Source organism: Chiloscyllium plagiosum, unplaced genomic scaffold (genome assembly GCF_037043375.1).
Source record: "Chiloscyllium plagiosum isolate Xiang-an unplaced genomic scaffold, Cpla_swu_hap1 HiC_scaffold_9, whole genome shotgun sequence".
NCBI classification, from domain to species: domain Eukaryota; kingdom Metazoa; phylum Chordata; class Chondrichthyes; order Orectolobiformes; family Hemiscylliidae; genus Chiloscyllium; species Chiloscyllium plagiosum.
Genome location: NW_028270147.1, coordinates 71,513,450 through 71,532,469, shown reverse-complemented (window position 1 = coordinate 71,532,469; position 19,020 = coordinate 71,513,450). Strand labels below are relative to the sequence as shown.

Genomic DNA, 19,020 nt, shown 5'->3' with positions numbered 1-19,020 from the left:
GATCTGCATAGCTCAAAACCTCAGGCCTCATGAGCATCTCTGGCATTCTGTACATCTTCTCCTGATTGGTTAGATATTTTAAAAAGCAGCAATCAAATTAAGACCATTGGCATAGGTGCAGAAATAGGCTATTTGGCCCATCAAGTCTGTTCCACAATTCAATGGGATCATTACTCATCTGGTAATGCTCAACTTCACTTTCCTATCGTCATAACCCCGGATTGCCTTCCTAATTAAACATCTAGGAGGAAGTGAGGACTGCAGATGCTGGAGATCAGCATTGAGAGTGTGGTGCTGGAAAAGCACAGCAGGCCAGGCAGCATCCAAGAAGCAGGAGAATCGATGTTTTGCGTATAAGCCCTTCATCAGGAAACTTATGCCCAAAACATCAATTATCCTGCTCCTTGGATGCTGCCTGACCTGCTGCTTTTCCAGCACCACTCTCTGACTAATTCAAAAATATGTCTATCTCAGCTTTGAATATTCTTAATAACCAAATTTCAATAGTTCTCTGGTAAAGAATTCCACATATTACAACTCTCAAGAAAAGAAATTCTTCATTGGTCCTAGAACAGACAACTCCCTTCTGAGATTGTACCCTCTAGTCTTAGACTCCTATAAAGGTGAAAGCAACCTCACCACACTTACCCAGTCAACACCCCTAAGTATCTTAGGTCAGCGCTCATTCCAAGTCCAAATAGGACATGCCCAACCTAATGCAAGAAAATTCTTCCAAACCTAGGATTAACCTAGTGAACATCTCTAGATTATTTCCAATACCATTTCCTTAGCTAAATGAACCAAAACTGTTCACAGTATCCCAGGTATAGACTGACTAGTATTTTGCATAATTTGAGCAAGACTTCCCTATTTTTAAACTCTGCTCACTTTGAAATAATGGCCAACATTCCATTTGCCTGCCCTGTTGCATAGTAAACATGTTTAACTTTGTGATTCTTACATGATGGATCCCATATCTGTGCTTTCTCCATTTAAATAATACACACTCTTCTCATCTTGTTACCAAGGTGCATAACTTCACATATTTCTACATTATAATCCATCTGCCAAGTTTTTGTCCACTCACTCAACTTGTCTTCATCCCTACCTTCTTCTCCTCACCACTTGCCTCCCCACTTATGTCTGACAAAAATAATAGGACATTCATTTCCCTCATGTATTGTAAATAATTGTCCCAGCATAGATCCATTTAGCAAATCCTTTAGTTCCAAGTTGCCATTATAATAATAATACCCACTTATCACAATTCTCTTTTCTATTACTTCGCCTATCCTCTGTCCATGCCAACACCAACACCATGGACCTTCATCTGTAGCCTTATAGGCGATACCCTACTAAATCCATTTTGGGAATCTAAATATATTAGGTCAAATAGTTCACCCTTATTAATCCTAAATGTTACCTCCTCAAAGAATTTTGATACATTTGTCATGTATTATTTTCCCTTCATGAACATTCCAGGAAACATCTCTGGGACACATGCACCAAATAATCCCACCGCCCTGTGGCTGACAACTTCAACTCCCCGTCCCACTCCGCCAAGGACAGGCAAGACTTGGGCCTCCACCACTGCCAAATCCAAGCCACCTGAACACTGGAAGAAGAACACCTCATCTTCCACCTTGGCACCCTCCAACCACACGGCATTAATGCTGACTTCACCAGTTTCCTTGGCACCCCTCCTCATTCCAGATCCAACCCTCCAACTTGGCAGCACCCTCTTGAACTGTCCTACCTGTCTGCTTCATCCTCCCCTCTGACCTACAGTTATCACCCCCCCATCTGCATTTACCTATCGCCATTCCAGCTACCTTGCCCAACCCTCATCCCCGTCCTCCTATTTATCTCTTAACCCCCTTCCACCCTCCACATTCCTGATGAAGGGATGTTGCCCGAAACATCGGCTCTCCTGCTCCTTGGATGCTGCCTGACCTGCTGTTTTTCCAGCGCTACACTTTGACCCTTCATGAAATATGACAACTGCTTGTTTATGATGCATTTCTATTACACACTTTATAATGGATTCTTAAAATTTTCCCAATAACAGATATTAAGCTAACTGGCCTGTACTTTCTTTTTGTCTTCGTTCTTGAATGAAGACGTTACATTGGCAGTTTTCCAAATCTCTAGGACTTAGTAGAATCTAAGGATTCTTAGAAGATTACTAATGCATTCAATATCACTGTAGCTTTACAATATGCAGAGGAACCTCTATTATCCGAATGAGATGGGCAGGCAGTATTCAGTTCTGATAATTGATTATTCGGATAACTGATTCAATGGCTCTCCTCTGGGGCTTGGGGTTTTCTGAAGTTTCCTTTTTTCTCTCGCTGTCTGCCTTGCTCACCCTCTCTGTCTCAAGGTTTGTTTCGGAGCAGACACTTGTTTGGAAGGGACCCGCAGCATTGCTGAAGTCTCTCCCTGCTGTTGCTTCACTTCAATGGGGATTGACAGAGTGAGCACTTACCAAGTCCGCTCCCCGTTCAGGAGACTAGGCAGCAGCACACGGCGCAACAGCCCCCTGCCACCCCTCCCCCAGCACACCCCCACAAGAGGGTGGGGACAGGAGATCAGTCATTTGGAGACGTTGCCTGGGCTCCCATCAATGTCCAGGACTGTTCTTGGCAGCAGTTCAGTAAGCCGAATTCACTTTTAATCATTGTAAACAAAAGATGCGATCAGTGTTGCTGACACCTCTTTGATAATAATGTTTCTATTGGGATCCTGAGATCTTCCGATTATCTGAAATTCAGATAATTGAGGTTCCTCTCTATGAATAAGGGAAAATGAATGTTTTGTCAAGCCTGTAGATGACAAAAATAAATGGGAAGGCAAGTGAAGAAGAAAGAGTGTACAGTAATAAAGGAATGTAATCTTTAGCTATTGCCTTCAGTATTCTAGGATGTCCAAGGGACATGGGCATTTAGTCCCATTAGGTTCCCCAGTACTTTTCCTCACCGATAGTAATTTTCTCCCCATTTTTCCCCTTGATTAGTATTTTTTGAATGATATTGGTATCCTCCATCATGAAGACTGATGCAAAAGCTATCTATTCAACTTGTCATTTTTTTGGTTCCCCATTATTTGCCCAACCACCTTTTCTTCGGAGCCTTTGTTTACTTTGGCGTCTCTCTTCCTTTCTATCTAATTGAAGCAGCTCTTATTGTGTTTTTGTTACTTATTCATTTGCCCTGTTATGTTCTCCCTTTTTTGACGATCTTTTGTTGGTTTTTAAAACTTTCCCAATCCTCTAGTTTATCAGTAGTCTTTTGTAACATTGATTTTTTTCCTTTCAAATTTGATACAATCCTTAACTTTCTTGGTTAACTAGAAGACCATAAGATATAAGAGCAGAATTAGGCCTTCTCCACCGTGGCTGATATGTTTCTCAACTTCATTCTCCTGCCATCTCTCTCGATTCATAGAACATGGAACGTTGCAGCGTAGTACAGGCCCTTTGGCCTTCCATGTTGCGCCGACCTGTGAAATTAATCTGATGCCCATCTAGCCAACACCGTTTCATTACTATCCATATGTATGTCCAATGCCCATTTAAATGCCCCTAACGTCAGCGAGTCTACTGATGGTTTAGGCAGGCCGTTCCATGCCCCTACTATTGCTTGATATCTGTCCTAAATCTATCACCCCTCAATTTAAAGCAACAGCCCTTCACATTAGCCTTCACCATCCTCGGAAAAAGGCTCTCACTGTCCACCCAATCTAACCCTCTGATTATCTTATACATCTTGATTAAGTCACCTCTCAACCTTCTTCTCTCCAACAAAAACAGCCTCAGTTCCTGCAGCCTTTCCTTGTAAGACCTTCCTTCCATACCAGGCGACATCCTAGTGAGTCTCCTCTAAACCCTTTCCAAAGCTTCCACATCCTTCTTATGATTTGGTGACAAGAACTGTACATAATACTCCAGATGTGGCCTTACCAATGTCTTCTACAGCTGAAGCATGACCATGTGCCTCTGAAACTCAATCCCCCTACCGATAAACACCAACACACCTCTATCAACATGGGTGGCAAATTTCAGGGATTTATGCACCTGGACACAAATTTCTCTGTTCATTTACACTGCCAAGAATTTTACCATTAGTCCAGTCATCTGCATTCCTGTTGCTTCTTCCGAAGTGAACTACCTCACTTTGCCCAATTAAACTCCATTTGCCAGCTCTGCATATTATCTATGTCCCTCTGTAACCCACAACATCCTTTGGCACTATCCACAATGCTGCCTAGCTTAGTGTCATCTGCAAATTTATTAACACACCCTTGTACGTCAACATCCAGATCATTTATAAAAATGACAAACAGCAGTAGCCCCAAAACAGATCCTTGTGGCACACCACTGGTAACTGAGCTCCAGGATGAACATTTTCCATCAACCACCACCCAGTCTTCTTTCAGCTAGCCAATTTCTGATCCAATTCGCTTCAATTATGAAACTCCATATTTTGTGCAATAGCCTACCATGCAGAACCTTATCAAACACCTTACCAAAGTCCATATACACCACATCAACCTTCAACCTGTTTTGTCACCTTCTCAAAACGTTAGTTGGGCACGACCTACACTTCACAAAACCCTGTTGACTATCCCAAATCAAGTTATTCCTTTTGAGATGATTATAAATCCTCTCTCTCACAACCTTTTCCAATACCTTACCCACAACTGAAGTAAGGCACACTGGCTTATAATTACCAGGGTTGTCCCGACTCCCCTCCTTGAACAAGGGAACAACATTTGCTATCCTCCAGTCTTTTGGCACTAGATAAAGATCTAAGTCAAAGGTTCTGCAATCTCCTCCCTGGCGTCCCAAAGAATCAGAGGATAAATCCCATTCGGCCTAGGGGCCTTGTGTTGTCAGATCTTACAAAATTGCTAAAACTTCCTCTTTGTCAACTGCAATTCCATCTAATCTAGTAGACTGTATCTCCTTGACATTGGTTTTAACATCTTTCCAGTGACCAATTATAAAGAATGTAATAACAGAGCATTTACTAATGAAGAACCTGTCTTAAACAACTTGGCCTCCACAACCTTCAGCAGCAACCTGTTCCACAGATTCACCACCCTCTGGCTGTAGAAATTTCTGTCAGTTTGAAGGGTCAGCTCTACAGTCTGAGGTTGTGCCCTTGGGTTCTAGAGTCTTCTACTAGCAAAAACATCTTTTGCATGTCCACTCTATCCAGGTCACTCAGTATTCTGTAAGATTCAATGAGATCGCCCCTCATCCTTCTAAACTCCATAGGGTCCAGATTTATCCTCATAGGACAAGCCCTTCATTCTTGAAAACCTCCTCTGGACCCCCTCCAATGCTACACATTCTTCCTTAGACTGGTGACCCAAAACAATATTCTAAATACAGTTTGTACTCAGCCTTCTCCAGTCTCAGCAGTACAACACTGCTCTTGTATCCTAGCCCTCTCAAAAATGAATGTTAACATGGCATTTGGTCTCCTAATTGCCAAGTGAACCTGCATGTTAACCTTGAGAATCCTGATCTAGTAACCCAAGACCCTTTGTGCTTCAGATTTCCAAAGCTTTTCCCAATTTAGACATTGTCTACACCTCTATTTTTCCTATCAAAGTGCATAACTTCACACATTCTCACATTATATTACATTTTTCGTTTCTTTGCTCTCCTAGCTTGTTAACCCTCTGTTGCATTCAGACTTCCTCGACACTATCTGTCCATCGACATGTCTAACCTCAATTGGTTTATTCCCTCCCTAGTATCATTTTTCCTAAATGGGATTTCTCTTTACTGAGTCAAACTGTTTTCTTAAATATCTGCTATTGTTCATCAAGCATCTTTTCTGTTAAATCTCTGCCTTCATTCCTTTGAAATTATCTTATTTACGTTTGCCATGGTTGTTTCCAAACGTTTCTCACTCTCAAACTGAATGCAAAACTTTACCATATTATGGTCACCGTTTCCTAAGAGATATTTTATTCTGAGGTAATTTACTTCATTTGCTTTATTACATATTACCAGACTCAAAATGACCTGATTCTGGTTGGATTCACAACATGTTGCTCTAAGAAACTCTCCCGAATACACTGAATGCTTCCTTATGGCTACCCCTGCCAGTTTGATTTTCACAATCCACATGAAAGGTCACATACGATTAATGTACATCTTTTTCACATGTCTTCATTACCTTCAGATTTATTTTCTCTGTCTAACAGTAGAGCTACTGTTAGGGCCCTACAGACTACTCCCAGCACTGCAATTTTCCCCTTATTTTTCATTTCCACTCTTACAGATTCTGTAATTTACTTTCTAAGATCATTTCTTGCTAGCATGCTTATTCAATTCCATACTAACAAATCTACCCCATCATTCTTTCCTTCCTACCTGTCCTTTCAAAAAGTCACACACTCCAGAATATTTAATTACCAGCTTTGCTCTCTTTGTAATATGTCTTCATAACGGTCAGAATATCATACCGATGAACATTTATTTGTTCTGTTAATTCATTTATTTTCTTCCATTTACCACATATTATCGTAATCTAACTCATTTGTCTGAATACATGATACTTGATTCAAGCAATAGGTGCAAAGAACAAGCCAGGTCCCAAGCTGTTTTTTTTTTTAAAGTCGTGGGAGTTCGGTAAATAAACACCATTATGAGCATACTATTTCTTTTAAAAAGATTGAAAATAATGCTATGACTGAGGAAGAGAGAGACTGAAAGCATAGCAAGACCAGAGTACAGTAATTACATTAAGGCAGCTTTGAACTGAATTATTGGAGAACCACGCACATGCAGAATTGTAACCCAGTAGGAATAGGCTTCTTCAGAAAAAGCAGATGGCTGAAAGTGAAATTAATCATTGTGTTCCAAGGTTTCAGTAGAAAGAATATATCAACTCAAAATAGAGAAATGAGGTGAAATGTTTAAATAGACATGGATTTCATCATGAATGTCAAAATACCAGATACCTTGTAAATGACTTTGCCATTGAGCACCACATAGAGTCTTTCTGGCATAGCTGCATATTTGACACAAGATGTATTATCCATAGTGTCCACTACCACTGGACATTGTGCCTTCTCATTTAGCAATAGCCTTGCTGAATCCAATCGCTCACTTAAACTCTGATGCTGTTTGATATCCACGTTGTTTTTGAAAGCCCAGCCATCTAGAAATAAAAAAATAGAAACTCGGGCAAAAATTGAAAAGATTGTATCATACCTGTCATTTTGCTGTAAATGATATGGAAAACTGCAACTTTTCAAATTGGGAATGAGTAGAACTAGTCAAGCTTGACAGAAGACAAAACACCAGACTCTATTTACGTAGAGAGAAAGCAAAACATATTACATTTAATCTGTTTAAACAAAATCTAGGTAAAGGCCTGAGTACATTCCACTGGAGACCATAATGATTGATAGTGTTAAAGGACATCTGGATAAATACATGAATAAGAAATATTTGGAAGGATATGGGCCAAGCACAGGCAGGTGGGAGTACTTTAACTTGGGATTATGGGTGGCATGGACTGAAGGGTCTATAAAGCAATTAAGGAAGCAGTGGTACAGGTAACACCAGGCTTTGCTTTATATTTTCTCATGGAATTCATCTCTCGTGTGCAGTATTTAGTCAATAGGAAGTAATAGCTAACCTTACACATCTAACACTTGCAATTTCCAACTGGTTCAATTGTTATTAAATCAGATGGAAAATCCTACTATGCTATCTCGTCATAGGTGACTGACTTACATAAATCAGCTTCAGCCGTGATGGACTAGCCAGCAGTCTGGGACTGGAACCTGGGTCATTGTAGAATCACTTACTACCTAGTCTTGGGTAAATATGAAAGATAAAAATTTGATAAGGATTAGCAAATTCACAAGTTTTTTTGTACCTGTGGCATGAGCCTCTGGTATGTAGACAATAAGGAAATCAGCTACAGATGTAAATTCTTCAACAAGCTGCTTGAACTCAGCAAACTTGAAAAGAAATGGGGGTCAGGAGCAGCTGCCAAAATTCAAGATCAGTGGTCTGTTGTCTAAAGAGAGAGAAAATAAAATCTATGAGTGTTGATACATACAATGGATAGATTTAAAGTTCAACTTAGCAAGAATATAAACTGTTCCTTAACCTGATGAAGGAGTAGCACTCCAAAAGCTTATGATTTCAAATAAATGTGTTGGACCATAACCTGGTCTTGTGTGGTTTCTGACAAAAATATAGTGGTCATTTAGCATGTTCCAAGGTTAGTGACAGAGAGGTTGCTGAGCTACACTAAACAAAGACCATCAGTGTGGATAAACATTTACTGATGGGTACTCAGAATTATGCACAAACATTTACCATGTAACGTAATAGGCAGTGAAAGATTAACAAGCATCAGGCAGACCAAAGAACATCTTTGGTCATTCACCTAGTTGATGGCTCTCCAGGTCAGCTAATATTTATCTGAGCCCCTCAGAACAGCTCATGCTGCAGAGTCATGCATTACTTGGGATGAACCTTGGCAAAAACCACTGTCTTTTCCTGGGCATGCTTTGCAAAAGGCACATTCCTAGAAATGGATGACAGTTATTGTCCCCAGCACAGCCACCTCAAGGGCAAGAGGGTTGAGATTCCAGACATACAGCAGTCTGTTTTATAGATCTGGTTATGAGGCCATCTGTCAAATGACTTTTGACAGACTGCTCAAGGAAGCACTTGACAGGATCCACCATGTCCTTTTCTCAGAGCTTCTAAAATGTTATGTACAGACCACTTGCAGTCAAAGGCATTCTTCTGCATAATTATTTCCACAAGGGACAGATGGTACAACATGATCCTGCAGAATAGAGCATCCTGTTCAACACTGGGGACAGATCTTTCAAGCAGCCCTTTGCAAACAGCAACACTAGGCATTTGTGCATTGTGACCTATGCACAGCTTATTGTAATCATATACAAAACAGGGGGCCATTAGGAGGACAATGAAGTTGAACATGCTGCCTCCCTATATATAGTATTACATGCTTGATCATTCAGTGCTAGTGAAACATTTCACCCTATTTATTGGCATAATTTCCCAATGTTAGTATTATTACAAATGACATTCCTCAAAGGCAGTGCCACCTTATTACCCAAGATAGAAGATAGGGAGGGGCACACTTGTGTGAACTATTTACCTTATATATTCACGTAAAGGTCAATCTCATGCAAACTTCGGCCATAAAAACAAATCCTCAAGTAGTGAGTGACCATAACTTTTAACAAAAAAATCCAAACTTTGTGTACGCGCCGCCTACTCACTGCTGAAATCAAACTCACCTGGTGCAAAGCTACTTGATAGAAATATAGAACAAAACACCATTGAAGGCAACTGTTCGGCTGCTCACATCTGTGCACGCCAGCATGTAATGTAATGGATCCGGGTTTATTTCCCACACTGGGCAACCGTGTGTGGAGTTTGCACATTCTCCCCGTGTCTGCGTGAGTTTCCTCCGAGTGCTCCGGTTTCCTCCCACAATCCAAAAGTGTGCAGGTTAGGTGAATTGGCCATGCTAATTTGTCTGTAGTGTTTGGTGAAAGAGTAAACGTAGGGGAATGGGTCTGGGTGGGTTGCGCTTCGGCAGGTCAGTGTGGACTTTCTGGGCCGATGGGCCTGTTTCCATGCTGTAAGTAATCTAATCTAATGTAATGGTCATTAACCTTCTGGTATCCCATTAACAGAGCAACATAGCATCAAGTCAGAACAGCAGGCACACAGTCCAGTTCAAACTTAAAGTCCTTGAGCTTGTAAACAAGACAAACCATTGAATTCTGTATTTGCTGCACAAGGTATCAAAAGGAGAACATTAGAGATTGGAGAAAGCTCTCTCTACAACTTAGGCGAATATCCAAAAATAAATGTGCAATCAGAGGAGTGCCTAACATATGTTGGTTTTAAGGGGTGTAGTTGCAAGAGTGGTCAATTAAAATCATTAGATGGTTCCTTGAGAAACTAACTGAATTCCGGTCTAAAACAAGCAAATTAAGCACTGCAGATTTCAAAGCCAGCTCTGGATGGTACAGGAGTTTGAAGAGAAACAGTTTAGTTTTTACTGTGACAGATGACCAAGATTTCACTAAAATTAAAAACAGGCTCATCATATTTCAATGCTTTATAAATCAAAACCCCAACTAGTCAAATGGTGAATGAAGTATAGGGGAAAGCACTGTTTGTGAAGTGAACTGATCATGAAAATAGTATATACATACAAAATTGTGCATACGTTCAATGGAAATTCAGAAGAAAACATCCTAAAACAACTTTCAGAAGAAGGAGTGGTTGCTCATGTTCAGGACAGAGGGCAGATGAGTGAAGGTGGTTTGAAACAGGACTCAAGAAAGTTGTTTCTGACAAAGAGGATTCTGTAGGGGAAAAGGTCTCATCTATGATGTACTGAGATTAAGCCTCCTGATGAAGTTACTGCTTGTTTTCAGACTGATGTTATCTTGCAAAACAATCGGGTTTATTTGGTTCAGAAAATGAATAGTTGGGTGATTTTATGGACTTTAATACTAACATTATTTTCTATGCTTTAAAAGAATAAAGTTATAAATCTCAACATCAGGTTGTGCGACTTTTAACTTTGTCCACCCCAGTCCAACACCAGCACCTCTATATCATTAAAAAGCTGGATCTGCAGTTTTTTTTCATCTCTAGGCAAATATATCCATGGCATTTGTTTTCCAAGAATCAAATTAACTTCACGAATTTAGGACACAAATTAAAGAACCATATAGAGGTTATTTATAAATAAAATCATTCTCATCCATTTGCGCTACTTTTGAGATTTGTGCTAACAATCTCCGACCTGGCAACTCTGACAAAGCGAAATAAAGGCACCCAGTACATATAGCTTCTCCAAAAAAATTACTCGCTTATACTTTCCCAGAAACACATTCTCGACGTGTAAAATGTTCAGCCTTGCTATTTGATTACAAACTCTGATTTTAGAAATTCGACATTTACCTTAACGTGTATTGCGTGTAGAGTCTGTACAAAACTAAATTCTTCAGAAGGAACAATGGAACACACATAAGTTACGGTTGGTCTATGTAAAGCGGAATTTACTTGGCTTAAATTTTAACTAGAAGTTCGTTAAAGTATCCCAAAGATATCGGAAAGATTTTCGGATTTTCTCACAACTATCTCGAGATTTACCATCGAGGAATTCAGTTACATTTTAAACCAAAGGGGGGGGGGGGAGAAAGAGTCCATAAATCCCATAGCCCATAACCTATTCCTGCTAGCAATTTTAATTCTTACCGTTGCCCGAGTGTTAACAGTTTAATTAATAGCGTATACCTTTCGCGAAATCGAGTAGTTTATGTTCTTTATTCTCCAAATCGATGACCCGTGTGTTGGGAGCGGGATAACCTTTGAAAGCATCATCTCCACAATTCATGATTAAGATTTGCATTACGACTTTGAGAAAGCGAAAGCTGAAGAACGTTGGCCCCCAGTCTTCATATTTGAACTTGGGGTTTTGTGACATGGTGATTTTCAATCCCATTTTCAGCACGAACTTCTTCACCATCTCGGGAAAGAGGTAGATCAAGATTTTGCCAACGGACACACAAAGACAAGCCACAAGCAGCTGGACCAATGACGCTAGGCAGCTAACCACTTTCCACAAATACACAGCTAGCTTCTCCATGACTGCGGAGAAACTACTGCTCCTGCTCTCCATCCCTCTCCTCTTGCTTTCGCTGCATTGCTCCGCCTACGCGCGCGCTCTCTCTCTCTCTCTCTCTCTCGATGGACCTGCACCGGGCTCCTCCTCCACTTGCAGCACGAGTGGCACGGTGGCACAGTGGTTAGCACTGCTTGCCTCAAGCACCAGAGACCCGGGTTCAATTCCCGCCTCAGTCGACTGACTGTGTGGAGTTTGCACATTCCTCCCACACTCCAAAGATGTGCAGGTCAGGTGTTAGGTGTAGGGGAATGGGTCGGTGTGGGCTTGTTGGGCCGAAGGGCCTGTTTCCACACTGTAAGTAATCTAATCTAGTGTGCTCTACCGACCCTCTCCAAACCCCGCTTCCATTCTTCTCTCTTCACCTCCACCCCGCCCTCCTCTTGTTGTGTCTGCTCCCTCTCTCTTGCTGCGCTTGCGCGAGTCTGCTCGCCCTCCCCTTGCTACGCCTGCGCGAGCCTGCCCGCTCTCACCACTTGCTGCGCTTGCGCGAGTCTGCTCGCACCCTCTCTCCACTTGATGCGCCTGCGCGAGTCTGCTCCACTTGTTGCGCCTGCGCCGCCTCCTCTGACAGTGAGACCCTCAAATTACATCATTTCCTCAGTGGGTGGAAACGTCGGCGGGGAGGGCCTCCTCGGGTATAAAAGAGATGTAAACTGAAAATCATCCGATCCAGAGAAAACAAAAATAAAGGCAATGTATTGAGTGGAGTTCCAAACACAACTGAAGTGAGTAAAACTGGACACATTATACATTTGTAGTCGAGCCGTCAGCTTCCATTGATCAAGTTAGAACAACAGTAAACATTAAATGAATCAGCAGAGAGTGATGGAGAGGGTCGCATAGTTTTTAAAAATAATCTGTCGGTGGGGTCTGACAGTGCCTTTAAGAAAGATCAGTGCGGCTCCGAATCCGATCCGGACTAGGTCCCTCATCCTGGATCCGGATTTAAACGGCCAATGTAAACACTGGGGTGGGGGTGGTCTGGGCGTGCCCCCTCCATGTCAACACAGTGGAACCTTACCATTCCCATGATTATAAACAGGGAAAGTGAGTAAATTATCACCGTAGTAACCGCTCTTTTAAAATCCGTAAGGGCTGTTTGATTTCCCCTTCCCACTCCATTTCCGACATGACCATTCTCCTTTGCCACAAGGAACCAAATCGCAAATTGGAGGAACAGCATCTCATCTTCCGCCTGGGCAGCCTACAGCCCAGAGGACTCAACACTAAGTTCTCCAATTTCAAATAATCGCCTTCCCTATCACCCGACTTTCTCCCTTCCTTTCCTCTCATTGACCCTGCTTTCCAACTATCATGCCTTCTATCGACCAACCATGTCGTACCCTCTACCTTCCTGATGAAGGGCTTTTGCCCGAAACGTCTATTTTCCTGCTCCTCGGATGCTGCCTGACCTGTGCTTTTCCGGCACCACTCTAATCTCGACTCTGATCTCCAGCATCTGCAGTCCTCACTTTTGCCTGTGTTCACCCATCACCACCTCACCATCCTGCCCCCACCCCCACTTGTTATCTGCAGCTCCCCTTACACTCATCCCCAGTCCTGAAGAAGGGCTACACCTGAAATGTTGACTTCTCCACCTCCTGATGCTGCCAGGCATGCTGTGTTCTTCCAACTTCCTGCTTGTCTACCAAGAGCTAAATGCTACGCTGCTTGGAAATCTGACATTTAAAAATATATTTGCTAAAATGCTGGATTAACCCCACAAGTCTGGTAGCCACTGTGGAAGAGTCCTATCAGACTTGAAACGTTACCTCTGTTTCAAGTCACCACAGATGCTGCCAGACCTGCCAAGTTTCTCCAGCATTGACTATTGTTAATTCCCTCAAAATTCAGTTCTCCCAACGGCAGCACCTTTTTTAAAAAAAATTTTATTGACACATGTACTGGGATACAGTGATAACTGGGTTTTGTGATAACCAGCCAAATCATACCTTATGTATGTAGATCAGGGAAATAGAACGCAATGCAGAATATAGGTGTTACAGCTGCAGAGAAAGCACAAATCTAATATATGAGAGGTCCGTTCATAAATCTGTTACATGTTTTCAAACCTTCGTATCTTCTGCCCAGTGGAAGAGAATATAACTGGGCAGGCTGCTTTCCCAAGGTAGTGGAAAGTGTAGTTGGAGTCAGTGGAGGGAACTTTCTGTAATTTTGTGCAGTTTTGGGAAGAGCAATTGCTATACCAAGCTATGGTGCATCTGGATAGGATGCTATCTACACACAGCTAATAATTTGTAACTTCCCGGGGATAGGACCATCAGTTTTAAGGTACATTCAAGATCAGGTCATCCCAGTGGAGCTAATAATTTGAAACCAATGGACTTGATGAGGAGACAATCTGTAGTAGTATCAAAAAAGACCCTCTGCTGTTGTTCACAGCACATTGTTGATTTATCATCCTTGCCTTAAGTAACTTAACATTCTAACCTTCAAATCATGACTTTGCACATCATGAAAGGATAGCTTCTGTATGGAAGATACTATAATTTGTCAGATATAAGCAGAGTAACAATACGAAAAATAAGCAGGTATCAGTTACATTACAGATTTCACTTAAATCTTAACTAACTATAATGTTTTAGTAGATTGGAAGTCTAACTTAATATTATTTTTCCATTAAAAATCTAAGCCAAGCTTTTATGTCCTATAATTATTATGTCATTGCCGTAGCACCAACCAGAGTAATGTTTCAAAAGGTATAGGAAAATGTAATCAACTTAGAATAGATAGATTCTGGTGGCCTCTTATATTGAATAGTACCTTAATTTTCCTTGCTTTCGAAAGGGTCTTGACTCATTTGCCAGGAGTACAATCCCATTGGTTCCACTTGCATTCATGGCTTATTCATGATTTTGCTCATCATGTGTGATTGAGATATAAATTCAGATTGGAAGGCTATTTGACAATCAAGACATCACAGCTCAGTTGCACCTTTATTTCATCTACTATCTCAGGTACATACAGTTCTAGTAAGCGTCACTGGTGGAAACATTTACCTTTCCCCAAACTAGGGGTGATAAAAAAGATTGGTTAACCTGACACCATGAAAGGTTAGAACAAGGGATGTTTTGATCAATTCAGTTGAGCCTAAATCATCTTTGGGGAACCAATATTGAAAATTACCCATGCTATTGTGTTCCATGCTTAACTATTGTATAAGAGTGCTTAATCTCTTTAGTTATCAGGATATCAACAAGACTTCTGTACATTTAAATTAATATTAGCTTGTACACTGTATAGGAGCGATACTGTATGTTATAATGTAAACCCATTTGTTTACTTTTGCCAATTTATCTAACAATTTTTCTATTAACTTAAAATTTGTAATGTTTCTTTTGGATTTTGATGCATATTAATTTGGACATTTTATATCAAAATATTCCCATGCTTTGTGTTACAGGTAAATTTTATAAGGGTTTGAATGTGATGTCATCTGTTTTTGGACTGGAACTATTTTTATTTTTCAGACAAAAAGTCTTTGTGTTGATCATTTCATTGTTCTGTCAATCAAGTAAATGGCAGCTGCAGATGATTTACAATTTCAAGGTAATTGAACTTTATGATTGAGTTTTGAATGCAATGATATTTGCTTCAGTTTTTTACCATTGTACGATAATACCTCTTACACATTTATGATTATCTTCTGAAGCTATTTATATTTATTCTTCATGGAAACAGTTTTACTTTTCCTCCTTCCTTACTCCTATTTTTTAAAATTAAGTTTGTTATTTTTAGAACTTTCATCAAGATCAGAAGATGGTATGAATCAACATTATCAAACTTTTTAATTCTTCTTGAAAGCATCTGAATTAATGGAGAATACTGCAGTGTTATATTAATAACAATTCCAAACATGTGCCATTATATGCATCTTCTTCAACACAAACGTTTGGTTTTTTAATGGCAATTTTCCAATCCAGCTTTTAACAATAATGTTTATGAATTGATTAAAGTAAATTAAAGCATAAGTTGATACATAAATATTTCTAATAGGGAATATTGATTTTTGGATTGCTCACTTAATGATTGGCAGAACTGGAAACCTCTTAACCCATTTTTTTGGTAGTCACTTAGTTCATTTTTGACCACCTGATTTCAGCCATAATTTAATCAATTTCCCTTCCTATCTTTAACTTTTCATATTCTTTACAAGTAGTTAAATTCCTGTTTCTATTTAGTATTTAGATGGATTAAGCTCTATTTTAACTAATATTGGAACCTGTGGTTTCTTAACTTATGTTCATTGTTGATAAATGCATTGTGTTTGATCCATCTAAATATTAAAGAGAAATAGGAATTTAACTATTAATGCATAACATGCAAGGCACTGCCTCAAATTTGTCAGTGAGCTAAGAGTTTGAGTGTGAATGTATAGCCCATTTTGGTTGTGAGTGACTTTAACGAAAAACAAGGCTTCAGTCATGAAAAAGTTAAAGATTAGTTTAATACAAAATAATGTTGCAAATAAAACTGATAAATTACTAACTAAATACATGATGAAATGAAGATGAGAATAAAACTAAGTTATGAAATTCAGTTCACTCCATTAAGATGTTGTTCAGGCTCATTGCTTACAATTGGAGTATTAGCTTTCTGAAGTGGGGGTGAAATTCAAAAGTTGTGTTCAGGAGCTGAGATGGCTTCCCAAGTCAAATACTCAAGAGTTTGCCTTTGGACTCCTTAGGTGGGGCATTTTCAGTTTCGAGTGAAGTACCTTTTCTTTAGTGGTTACACTGGCATAAATATTTGAAAACTATTTGGTTTTCTGAATACCTTCTCTGTAATTTCTGGTGTCAAGAAGAAAGTCCAACTCTCATGGGATGGCTTAACTCAGAACAATGGATGGAGTTGTCTTCACAAGTTCTCCTGAGATCTCTACATAAAATATCTGTTTCCAGTCAGACATTCAAAATTCCCCTTGGTTGCTATCCTAAACTGTCAAGCCATGTGTCCAGATCAGTTATTGGTTTAGCCCAGGTTTGGAGCATATTCCCATCTATTAATTTTAGCTGAAGTAGTTTTTTTTAATTAACTATTTTTGCCATCAACTTGAATGGTTCGCAATCTTCCCAGGTTTGATGAAGTAATAAAGAACTAGTCATACCTTCAGGGAATTCATTCCAATTGAGTTTTTATTCAACCCTATTGAAATACTTATTAAATTTCAAAAATCTTCAATCCTTCTGGAGATAAGTGCAGTGTGGTTCTAACCATAATTGAATCCACAAGAAAAGTCAGATGACTTTAAAGTTCCCTTTCTATTAATTTTTAGAAGGAAATTGCAGTACATTAGAAATTTGTAAAATTCTAACTACGTTTTTGTGACCTCCCACCTTTCAGGAACTGAAGTTTTTGCTTTACAGAAAGGTTTTGTGGAAACAGAAGAGAATAAATATACAAGATTTTTTTTCTCCATGGATATGCACAGATAGTTGATGATTGCATCTTTCCCTTAGGTTTTATTGGAAGATTCCCATTTTTTTTCCAGAGTTTGGAAATTTACTGGACTCTCTATCAGTAGCTTTTTTTATCATTCAGAGCTGAAAAGAATGAAGAATGAATCTGACAGACATATACATACTTGATTGCTGCTTTTTATTTGGAAGCATATTCTGTACATTTCCCAGACTTAAACCTATTACAGGGGAATTGCAATTATCTGAACGTGATGGGCAGGCACTGTTTATTTCGGATAATTGATTATTTGGTTAATTGATTTTCTGTGAAGTCTGCTCCCTGTTCAGGAGGCTAGTTGGTAGCGCACCGCGCGTGAGCCCCTGCCTGCCCCCTCCAAAGCCGCCCCGCCCTCCCATCCGCTCCCCAACCCCCTCAGCTCCCCCCCCACCACCACCACCACCATCACCGTTCAGAACTATCGCTGGTGAGGTGCTCACCTGATTATGGTTCAGCTCTCCCTAAGCCTAGTGATCTCTCTGAAATGTCAGTATCTACGCTGGTTGGGAGTACAAAAGACCATCTTGACAATGTTTTCTTTGAGGTCTTCGAGCTCTTGTTCTCAGGGGTCAGATCGTGGCTGTCGGGGGAGCCAGCCATCTCATCGTGGAGATGATGGACATGTTGGCAGTACCTGCAAGACAAAAGAGAGAGGAGGAGTTGCAGCAAATGGTTAGAAGTCCACGTGCAATGGATGACACTGATAGCAGGGTTAAGGTGGGAGTTGCAGTGGAAACATGCATGTCCTATGTCAATGCAGGAGAAGTCCTGGTCTTCTGTATGGGCCACAATTCTCTTGCATGGTGTATTTCATCCATCCTTTCTGCCCTATTATGGATTATCTTCTGTAATAAGAGTGGTAATAAGGGTGGTGTTACGTGAGATGAAAGTGACAGTACAACTGTTAGTGCTGGTGAAGGTGGCGGTAAGGTAATGAGGAGTTCTGATAGACTGAGTAGGCAGCACAGAGGGCCTGCTGGATTAGTGGTGTGGGAGAACAGGTGAGAGAAGATGTTGCGGGCAACAGTGAAAGTGGCAGAACATTAGCCTTAATCGGGATAGATGGAGTAGCAGAAATGGAGTGAGTGAGGAGAGAAGAGTCTGGCACTTGTGCTGGTGCAGCAGAGAATGTTGTTGACCTTATGGTACTGCTGCCATTCTTCTGCTCTGTACAGATGTCAATGACCTGTGTGATCAGGCTGCCAGAGGCAGGTGCCATGGCCTCCCCTGCCAGTCCTCCAGGAAGAAGATTCTTCTCCTTCGCACCACCCCTTCAACGAGTACCTTTGGGTCCCTGTTGGAAAATTGTAGCTTCATCTTCTCCTTCCCTGACATCTCCTGGAAACATCCTTAACTGAGTGGAGCAGCTTCTGAGCGCCAGTACTCTTTTGGATGAATAATGTTCTTTTAAAGGTGGTGGAATTGCAAGGGATGTTGGTATTTTGGTGGCTATCCGCTGAGTGGCAAGTTGTTCTGCAAACAGTGTGTGAAGGATAGTGCTGGAATCGATTGTGACAGATGCTGTTGGGGCTAGTGAGGCAACTTAGTAAAGCCGCCTGGTAAAACTGGCATTATTTGGGCTTAGCCAAAAAGTGTATGATTCAGCCCTTTATGTTCCCGGCTGACAGTCTGGAACCAGGGAACTCAATCTCTACATAAGGGGTTGGCTATTTAGGAATGAGATGAAGAGGCATTTCTTCCCTCAGAGGACACTGAATCTTTAGAATTCTCTATCCCAAAAGACAGTGGAGGCAATATGTTCAAGACAGAGATCAATGGATTTCTAGATCCTACTGGCATCAAGGGATATGGA

The 19,020-nt window shown here is 40.7% G+C and overlaps 2 protein-coding genes across 5 annotated transcripts in view; one reads left to right on the top strand and one right to left on the bottom strand.

Annotated features, from left to right (window-relative positions):
• Window positions 1-12,056, bottom strand: part of dio1 (iodothyronine deiodinase 1) — a 57,433-nt gene extending 45,377 nt beyond the window's left edge. For 3 of the 4 annotated variants that reach the window (XM_087990772.1, XM_043699632.2, XM_087990773.1), the window contains exons 1-3: window positions 11,339-12,056; window positions 7,908-8,051; window positions 6,982-7,181 (exon numbers count right to left, since the gene is read on the bottom strand). In XM_087990772.1, the coding sequence (XP_087846898.1) occupies window positions 6,982-7,181; window positions 7,908-8,051; window positions 11,339-11,723 (729 nt within the window). In that variant the 5' untranslated portion in view covers window positions 11,724-12,056. Of the gene's footprint in view, window positions 1-6,981; window positions 7,182-7,907; window positions 8,052-9,315; window positions 9,715-11,338 lie in introns of those variants that run through there. The other variant, XM_087990774.1, reaches the window with a different exon arrangement.
• A 148-nt stretch (window positions 12,057-12,204) lies between these two features.
• The window catches only part of yipf1 (Yip1 domain family, member 1), a 34,876-nt gene continuing 28,060 nt past the window's right edge, over window positions 12,205-19,020 (top strand). The window contains exons 1-2 of the mRNA XM_043699628.2: window positions 12,205-12,454; window positions 15,221-15,299. Coding sequence (XP_043555563.1) covers window positions 15,269-15,299 — 31 coding nt within the window. The 5' untranslated portion in view covers window positions 12,205-12,454; window positions 15,221-15,268. The remainder of the gene's footprint in view (window positions 12,455-15,220; window positions 15,300-19,020) is intronic.